Raw genomic sequence first — 10,205 nt, 5'->3', positions numbered from 1 at the left:
AAGTTTTGACGTTCTCTTTGAGCTTATTTTTGGCCATACTTGGGGTGTTAGCCTAGCTGTTCGGAGTAAACTTCTCCTCATACTCTGTTCTGTAGTTTTGACCCTTCCGTATAGAAGCATATAGCATTCTGGGGGCCAGGTATTTGTGAGTTCCAATCGTCCCTCTCTGGGATGATTGTGTTGAAAGGTGTTTTTATGTACTCCGTAGGTGTGTAGTAGTCTGTCCTGGAGGGCACTATTTGAATGTTTTTTAGGATACATGAGTGACCCACTTCTTGTGGCTTCCACTGTTTGGTATCTCTAAGCCTGATTGCCGCTACTGTGGCCTGTTCCATGCCAGCTAGTTCTGGGCTTGGGAGGTTGAGTATGGCGTTTAGGGCTTCGTTTGGGGTGGTGCGTAAAGCACTGCTGATGCAGAGTGCCGCAGCTCTTTGCATTTTTGCTAGCATTTTTATGCTTGATTTCTTTTTCAGAGCCGGCCACCATACCACAACTCCGTACAGTAGTATTGGTCTGACAATGGCCGTATATATCCAGTTTACTATATAGGGTGTCATGCCCCATTTGAGCCCTATTGCTTTCTTGCACGTGAAAAGTGCTATTGAAGCTTTTTTATATCTGTCTGTTAGGTTCAGATTCCAGTTTAGTTTCCTGTCAAGTATTACGCCCAGGTATCTTGCGCTGTTACTGAAGGAAAGTCTTTGATTGTTGAAGATGGGTGGGACTAGGACTGGTATGTTGTACTTCCTAGTGAAGAGAACCAGCTCGGTCTTTGAGGGGTTAATTCCTAATCCGTTATTTTTGGTCCAGCTGGACAAAACACTGAGTTTTTCGCTCATGAGATCGGATAGCGTTTGGGGGTATTTGCCTGTGAAGATGATAGTAACGTCATCCGCATAGGCTATTACCCGGCAGTCCCCCCTTCCATGTCGCGTAGAATCGAGTTGACTGCTATGTTCCATAGAAGTGGGGAAAGGACGCCTCCTTGCGGAGTGCTTCTGCTGACGTGCCTAGTGAGGGTTGACGCGCCTAGTGAAGACATAACCTTCCTGCAGGTGAGCAGTTGGTTTATGAGTCCCACCAAGTGGCGGTCCACCCCAAGGTCTGTCAGGGCTCCGGTAAACGCCGTTGGGATGACGTTGTTAAAAGCTCTTTCTATGTCCAGGAAAGCTACAAGTGCATATTCCTTTTGGGACATTGATTTTTCTATTTTGGAGACGAGAGAGTGTAGTGCTGTGACTGTCGATTTCCCTTTCTTGTAGGCGTGTTGCGTGTCCGTGATGAGACTAGGGTTGAGAGTTGATCTCAGATGCAGGCCGATGATTCTTTCAAGGGTCTTTAGTAGGAAGGATGACAGACTGATTGGTCTGAAGTCCTTGGGGATCGTGTGTGATGGTTTCCCATCTTTAGGGATGAAGACTATACGGGACTCTATCCACGATTGTGGTAGGTGTCCAAGAAGTAGGGATCGTTTAAAAATGTCAAGAAGCCAGTTTATGGCTATATTTCCCGCGTGCTGGATTTGTGCGGGTATGATTTTGTTTGTACCTGCAGATTTGTATGGTTTAAAACTGTGTATGGCCCAATGGAGGACCTTTGGGTCTATGCACAGTTCGATACATGCCGGTGTGGCGTTTGTTTGTTGGGGGGTGACAGCGTTTTGGCTGTTTCCTGGGAAGTGAGTGTCTAGAAGTATCTCCAGAGATTCCTTACTCGTGCTGGTCTAGGAGCCATCTGCTCTTTTAAGGTAGCCTAGGGTTGTGGCCGATTTGTATAGTATTTTTCTAAGTCTGGCTGCTTCAGTTGTGTTTTCAATTTCTGAGCAGAAGGAATGCCACGAGGATAGCTTTGCTTTCCTGATGGCTTTTTTGTATTTTGCAAGGGCTCTCTTGTAGGCGGTCCACAGGGCCTCCTCATTTCCTGCCTTGGCCCTGTTAAAAAGAGTTCTGCAGTCTATTCGGAGGGGAGCACCTCCGATCTTACAACGGAACAATTTCTAGCGGTCTTTGCTCTTTTCGAAGCGAGGTGCGGTTGTCCTCAGCGGGTCCATTCGGAAAATGGCTAGACCTTTGTGGGGGCACCTTCGAGTCCATCAACAGCTGGATGTCGCCCTAAAGATCGACCCCAGCCTAAGGATCCGGATACCCATTCGAGCGCTGAGCGACGCCGCAAGGGCCAAATTCCACGATACGGACGACCGCTTTCACCGGCCGGCAGCTAACTCCCTTGTTTGTGGTCAGACGTCTATGCGAAGCTGACCCAACAAGGGTTCCTAAAACTCGAGGATGGGTTGCCCGTCGCTCAGCATATGGTGTTCGGATGGACCGTCTCTGGAGCATGCCTGCTGCCCATCCGGGCGATGATTCATTGGCCTACGCAATTGTATTTAGCTGTACATTTTTAAGCGCATTTCCTAAAAATATAACACCAAGATATTTAGATCATCTAGTAGATGTGGTGATTGTGAGTACTTCTTGGAATTTGGTGATCTGTTATAAAATGGATCTATATTCTAAAATGACAACGAAATGTAAGGCGCTTATAAGGGAGAGGAGAAAGGAGAATTTATGGGTTCATTGTACGATATTTAATTTGATATAATGGATAAAAATGACAGAGAAAAATATAAAAGCAATATCGAAGCATTTCGAACAAGCTGTCCTGAACCTAACCATCATTTCATACAGATCTGGATCTCGCTGGCGGTCCCCGTTCCTACACAGGAATCTCTGGGAGCATCAGTCCCCGGGCTATATCAACACTTGATGAAAAAACTGTTTAATATCTGCGCAGACCCCAACGGGGTCTCTGCCAAACTGCTGTGGAATTCAGAGATACGTTGCCGACCCTGACTGCGGCATCTAACACTAGATGTATCTTTCCAAGTTTATTTGGCTTTGCTCGGAACTAAGTCCGCTGGCGCAGGTGATCTCCCTTCCATCGAACACTGCCTGCATGCATGCCCAAAACTGCCACGCCCACACTTTTGAAAAATGTTGTAATATTATTCCATTTTTTATTAGTATTGTAAATTTTTTATCGATTTGCTAAAAATTTGTTTACCACGCTGACTCAAACGCACGCACACCGCCCAAAGCTTCTACGGCCACACTTTTAAAAAATGTTTTGATATATTTTCACATTTTTGTTAGTCTTGTATTTTTCTTTCGATTTGCCAAAAATTTTTTTTCCACGCCCACTCTAAAGCCCACAAACCGCTAAAAACTGTCAGCGTTGAAATTCACTAGCTGAGTAACGGGTATCAGATAGACGGGAAACTAGACCACAGCGTTATCTCTTGTTTTGGTCTTAGGTTTGAACTCTTTCAGTTCAGTTGGTCGGATACTAACCAAAAATTACCAGACAATATTGTTGAAAATAACTCCCTAGTGTAAGAAAAGTTAAATTTTCCACTTTTATGTTATCGGCTTTTCTTCTGTCTTATTTATAAGGCCATTTGTTTGATCAGGGAACCCCGAGGGGTCTTGGCACTGTGAATTGTTATTCTGAACTTGTGCCGGTAGTCCTAACTCAATATTCCCTTGTGGTGGTTAACCAGTGCAAACAAATCGGAATCTCTAGCAATCGCAAACTGGACACCATCCATAGCCGTTTGATTGAAGTGCTCCGAATCCTTTTTAGCTGCCGATCTTAGCAACGTTTAAGGGTTTGCTGCGATCAACAGCTGTTTAGATGTGAAGTCCTGTTAATCTATTGCCGGATTCTGCGGTGCGTTCCATATAGCTGCCTACCACCAGCATCTTTTCTTCGCTTTGGAGAATCCTTTATTAGCTTAAGACTATTAAACTGGGAATCTGGTACGTTAAGGATATCATCAAAACTATCTCTAGCCACGTTAAAACTGCTGCTTTAATTAGCGAGCAGTAAAATGTACCGCAAGTGCACAGTCAAGCACGCTTTGAATTTTGTGTGAATGAGAGCGGGGGCGCAGTGCAGTTTATGTGCATGCAAAAACAACACAATAGCACTATGGACAACGCACGAAAGAAAGGGTAAATCTTAAAAACCAAGAAAACCAAAATGGCTGTATATTTATCTTTATTGTACTAAAATTAAAATAGATTCACTTGCGAAGCAAATGTAAAAAATAAATAAAAATAAAATGATGAATATATTTAATCACTAATCTAAATTTAATTTAAAACAACTTAAATCAAAATTTAAGTAAAACACCGCAAGAAAATAATATTTAAAAAAAAAATATTCTTAAACAATACTGGCTATCTAGCCCTAACATTTCCAAAAAAATATTATTATAATTTTATATTAGTTTTTACTTACAATTTTTATATATATAGATTTGTATCCGGGCTTTGTAGGAATGAACACATATGCGGGGCACCGGCCAATTCGTCGTGGACTTGGGGATTTATATCCTATTAGAAGGTCCAACTCGTGAAATATCTAAATATTTGCTGAATTCAAAAAAAAGGTACACATTTTTCTGCCACTATAATAGAATTGGCTGTTACGCACGTTCCGGGTGCGCTTCGTCGCAACGCATCGTCTATTTTTATACAAATGTTAGTGTCATATAAACACTTTTTTATAAACACTTTTAAAATAAAATTTAAATTTGAGAATCTCAATTCTTAAGTATTTCTAATTAATTTGGTTTTATTCAGTTTTGTTAACATATACATATGAAAGGCTTTGCACATGGAATAGAAATTAGAGAAAAGCAGCCGAGAATGTCACACTACTTTTTATTTTTTACCTATTTATCCGCCATTGCATCCACTGTGCGTGTCTACTGATACCGCTGCTGCGATGGACGCCCGCCAGCGTTGTAGTAGCCACTGTTTCCTGGTGGCAAGCTGGGCGGTATTGGCGGTGGTGGTGCAGCACTCCCGCTATAGTGTCCAGCTACAGTCTGCTGGACTCCCCAACCGGAAGAGGAGTACGGCGCCAAGGGCACAACCGGCGGGGGCGGCGGTGGCGGTGCATGATAAATGTGGTACCCAGGAGGCTGACCAGGAAGTGTTGGGCACTGTAATAGATTTTGGGAGTCGCTGGAACCTATGATTGGCACGCCACTGGCTAGGGACTTAATGCTCTGAATGTTGCTAACATCCAATACGCCACCGTTGCCACATGCTGGTGGCAGCGGCTGTTGTTGTGGAATGGAAGGAGGTCCAATACCTGTAGAATTGGAAAGCTTGACGGCTTTTGGACTGTCGGCCCTGCTTGGTGGCTTTTGGGGCGGACTGGTCGGCTGGTGTGCTTCTTTATGAGTTGATTGATATAGGTCTAAAACTTGGTGGCAGATGTCCTCGAGTATTTCCATCGTCACATCAGACACAAACATGTCCCACCAACGCTGGTGTTGTGGCTGGCGGCCCTCCCAGTCTTGGACAGTAAATTTGCTTAGCTTGCTGGCCAAATGTATGAGTGCAACGGCGATAATCTCTGGCTCCCACTGTAGACAGACTACTGTGCTGAGAGAGTCGTTTACAAAATTCCACGCCATTTGAACCATCTTTTGCAGCTTCTGCTGGTCGCCTTTGAAACACTTAGCGTATTTTAGAAGAAAGGTGTATGGATGCTCTACCTGCAAATCGAATTTGATGGTCTGTAGCAGAATGCGCTCGAGCGTCATAACCTCCTCCTTAGGGTCGTCGCCAAACGAGTAGAAGTAGTTGTCAGTCAGGATGCCACGAGCAGTTTTTATAATGTCGCGACACTTCTTGGGCGTCTCCTCCACCTTGCCAGCAAAGAACAGGCAGCAGCACGCAGTCACGTAACGGGGGAAGCTTCGGAACGAGTGAAACATGTAAAATCGGTGAAAATATACAACACCTGTGGCCATCGTGTTGTGGCCTAAGCCCATCTTGGTGCCACATTCCATAATAAATCGAGCACCCTCTTTTCGGTACCGCCGCTCCGTCTCGAAGATTATCCCATCCAAGATCGAGGGCGTCTCCCGCAGCTCCTTTTTATCGTAATACCAGCACGGCATCACGGCAATTTAGGAATTGGGTTAAACTGCTAGCCAAATGGTTTACAGCGTAGGCGTGACCTGGATCCTCGAGCTACTTTGTTTATTGTAAATGGATCAGTCCTCGATTTATACGTTCAGTTGTAGTGTTACCATGCTACGTCAACGATGTAAAACCAAAATGTTAAAATTATATAAATAAGCCCCTTTTAAACCAAGACCAGGCGATTTTAAATTTGTGGAATAACATTATTGGTAATTAGATAAGGGAATAGATAGTCTACACTGCAGTTCCATACACTAACTTTAAACTGATGAATCATCAATTAATAAATATATCGAGCGCTTAATCACCACTCAATTTTTATGAAAACAATCGATGATTTTAACATTGGCATGTCCTAGGAAATCATCGCTATGAAAAAATCACATTAACGCATTTCAACGGACAAATAGGATTGTTGATAATATATCAAAATATCAATATATCGATGTTTTTCTGAAAATGATATATTTATATCGATATTTTTTCCTTTGTTCACTCTGATTTCCAAAGCGATACCGAGTAAAAGTGTACGTTTTGAAATGAACATAAAATGCAATTACACCGATATAAAAAACGGGATTGCAAAGTGCAAACTCTGCGACCGAATTATTAAAACAAGTGGACACTTTTCAAACTTGTCTTCGCACCTTAAGAATAAGCATTATGATCCTTTCCCAAAATGTGTAGTCTGTGACGCACGAAGCCGAATGACAGACACACATATGTATAACACAACAAGTCTTCCTAAAATCACTTAATTCTAAGTACTGGTAGCATTATTAAATAAAATTTATATAAACACAACTTATTATTATCTGTATTAGAATAGAATATCCATGAATTTAAATAAGAAAAATGAAGTTAAAAATAAACTATATATATTTATTTGGGGAAAAAAAATTTTATTTGAAAAAGATTAAAAATATCAAATATATCGATATTTTTTGTGATATTTTAAATATTTTCATCATTTTGTTTTGATCAAAAATATATCATCGATACGTTACTTTTTTAATATCACGACATTTCTACAGGCAAATCATCGCTCTATTCATGGATAATTCACCAAACCTAATAGAACAGTTCACATTATCACCCTTTTATCGAATCTTTAGGGAAGAAATTGTCCTATTTAAATCAACATTTCATCAATTTAATATCTAAATTATTTCATCAAACATTTTATTAATAAAAAGTTTTAAATTTATTTTAAATTTGACTTATTATTTAAAGTATGCATAGGATTTAAGTATAAGCAAGAATGCATATAAATATCTAATAAATTGCGGGGTCTTGTGCGTCTTCTTGTCCTACGAAGTTGGGGCCAGCTTCGTTTCAGTTGCTTATGAAAATGGGACTACATGTTCAATTAACCTGAAAAGGTCTTAAAAAAATTTACCCGAAATGATCACAATTGTGAGCTGTATTTGTTGTAGCTTATGAAATGAACCCATTTCCTGGAATAATTAATGAATTAAATTCGAATATGATTACAAATTTAATTTATAATTATTTACTTACCAGTTTCTTAGAATAAATCGCGTCCGCTTCTCACAAAAATAGAATCGCAAGTAAAAAAAAGGAATCCGTTTTTCAATTTCGTTCTCTTATTCTTATTTTCCTTTTGCTCGTACCCGTCCCTTTTAACCACATAATTTATCTTTGCAAGTCACAAATGTAATATTTCTTATGCACTCGTTGACTGAAAGCGTTGGCTCCGCACTCGGCAGTTAATAAAAATATAATGATTTTGAGATTTGCAATCTCATCAAGGGCTTTAAAATTTCTTTTCCATTGCTTTACATTTTTAAGGGGGAGATCGCGCGCGAGAGAGTCGGGTTAGCGTAGGGCTCTGCAGGCGTTGCCTATGATTTTGTGATGTTTTTTCCTAGCCATGAATTGTGTATGTTTATTATTAATATTATAAAACAATAAAATATTTCCATGTTTCCCAACTAAGCTAGTTCTCGAACTATTGGTTTTCGATATATTTTGCTCCTTTTTCAATTATTTAAATTTTTTAACATGTATGTAGGAATTATTATTTATTTTTTCATTTAGGAGATAGAATGTTAAGACTAGCTTGCTTTTTTTGTCTGTCCACTTTCACAGTCACTTGCCATGCTTGAAAAGTAAATTATTTATAAGGTTGATCTATTTTATGCACATAACATTTATCATTTAAGATAAACCATAATGAGAAATCACTCTTTCCTTTGTGCACTTAATGCATTGCTCTACAGTAAATTTTTATACTCAGTTTACAGTATGGGGGTATACTAGATTCGTTGAAAAGTATGTACTGGCAGAAGGAAGCATCTCCGACCATATAAAGTATATATATTCTTGATCAGGATTAATAGCCGAGTCGATCTAGCCCGTCCGTACGAACGTCGAAATCTCAAGAACTATAAAAGCTAGAAAGTTGAGATTCAGCATGCAGGGTCCAGAGACATAAATAGACGCAGCGCAAGTTTGTCGATTCATGCTACACTTTTGAAAAATGTTTTAATATTTTTGCATTTTATTATTAGCAGTGAATTTCTATCGATTTGCCAAAAAACTTTTGCCACGCCCACTAGCTGAGTACCGGGTATCAGATAGTCGGGGAACTCGACTATAGCGTTCTCTCTTGTTTTAATTTGTAGGTTACCGCGACATCCGTAAATTTCGTGGAATTATTTGTCTGTCTATTTAAGTTTACAATTGTGATTTTTAAACCATGGTTTTTCTATTGTTCCTGGGAAAAGTGTGCAGTAGTTCGGCAGTTTGTCTACAGCAAATTCTGCGTATTCCTTTTCCCAGTACTCTTGTGTTACTCTATGGATTTAATCCGTTGAATCTTTTATGTTCCGACTTACTACGATGAAAGTTTCTTGTGCCGATGCATTTTTGGCGGCCAGGTCCACGAGATCATTTTCCGGATTGCCGGGTGACTAGGTTTTATGTGTGTCAGGCAAGGATTATTATTTTTTTTTTTTGTATGTTAAAGGTTTTATAATTATTATGCATAGTGTTTGGGATTGCAATTTCGAGAATTAGCTTTTAAAACACGATATTCTGAGTCAATCGATAGTCGGGCTGGGAAACTATCGACAGTTGACATATTCGATGTTTTTGAGCAGAATATTCAAATACACTAAAAAAATCTTTTTTAAGAAAAAGTACAATTCAAAAACAAATTCCTAGCCATTTGAGGTTGCTCCGCTTCTGTCTTTAGATTTGAAATTAACACAAATACATTACAGACCCTTGACACTTGTCTTTCCTAAAAATTCATCCATATTGGCCACCAACACCACAATACACGTGCTCAAAATCAGGTGAAAGAGTGATGGTAACTATCGCTCAATATCGAAAACAAAAAGTCAATAGTGGCGATAGTGGCAAATATTCTATTAAATCGAAATTATCGTGTGTGGTCGACCCATCTCTAATCGATGTGTCTAACGGTAGTTTCCCTTAAAAGATAATGGAGTTTATTTCGTGTTTACGTTTTCGGCCAATTGAGACTAATTATTCGAACGCAGTTAAAATAAATGTATTATCAATATTATTATCTAATTCAAACAAATAATTAAAGAATTATGCAAACTTATTCTAATATTGGTTTGAATAAATTTATTATAAAAGTGTAAATACTATATATTTTATTATAAACCATTTTGCCGTAAACCAATCATTTTACAAAGTCTGATCTTGTGAAATAAGAAAGAATTAATGGAAACTGTTACATTGAATTTAACTTAAAGTGCAGTCTTTTAAATTGTAATATTATTAGGATAGCACGCGAAGACGACTACGGAATATGAACACATTTTGTATCTGCTCTCAGATTAAATAAAATTAAATTTAGTCTTTTGATTACCCGTTAAGTTCCGTTACTTTACCAAATAACGTTCTAGATTTTTGAGAAATCGAGAAAAATTTACAAGACTGACATATGTATATGTGAAAAATTATAAAAAGTTTTTTCAAAAGTGTGGCGTGTCAGTTTTGGCGTTGGGATGGGCGTGGGAAAAAGTTTTCCTGCAGATCGAACCATTTAATAATAACTCTATATCTGTACACAATAATATGAACTAAGTTTTTTGTCACTTTTTTGAAAACGTTCACTATTGCAACGTGTACAAAACTACTAAAAACAGCTTTTTCTAACATACAGTAAATATTTTTTGATCTGGGATCTACCGAATGTCA

At 39.2% G+C, this 10,205-nt stretch overlaps 1 protein-coding gene across 2 annotated transcripts; it reads right to left on the bottom strand.

The window, feature by feature from the left end:
* Positions 1-4,641: 4,641 nt before the first annotated feature.
* LOC122613377 (cyclin-K) lies at positions 4,642-6,257 on the bottom strand. Of its 2 annotated transcripts, XM_043787526.1 has the most exons (2): positions 5,573-6,257; positions 4,642-5,512 (listed from the first exon to the last, which is right to left on the bottom strand). In XM_043787526.1, exons 1-2 carry the CDS (start codon positions 5,978-5,980, stop codon positions 4,772-4,774), a joined length of 1,149 nt encoding a protein of 382 aa, XP_043643461.1. In that variant the 5' UTR covers positions 5,981-6,257; the 3' UTR covers positions 4,642-4,771. The 2 variants fall into 2 exon arrangements, with proteins under 2 accessions (XP_043643461.1, XP_043643460.1); XM_043787525.1 differs by having other exon boundaries at positions 4,644-6,254.
* Positions 6,258-10,205: the final 3,948 nt, after the last annotated feature.

Source organism: Drosophila teissieri, chromosome 2R, assembly GCF_016746235.2.
Source record: "Drosophila teissieri strain GT53w chromosome 2R, Prin_Dtei_1.1, whole genome shotgun sequence".
NCBI lineage: Eukaryota > Metazoa > Arthropoda > Insecta > Diptera > Drosophilidae > Drosophila > Drosophila teissieri.
This window is presented reverse-complemented; position numbering and strand designations above follow the sequence as displayed.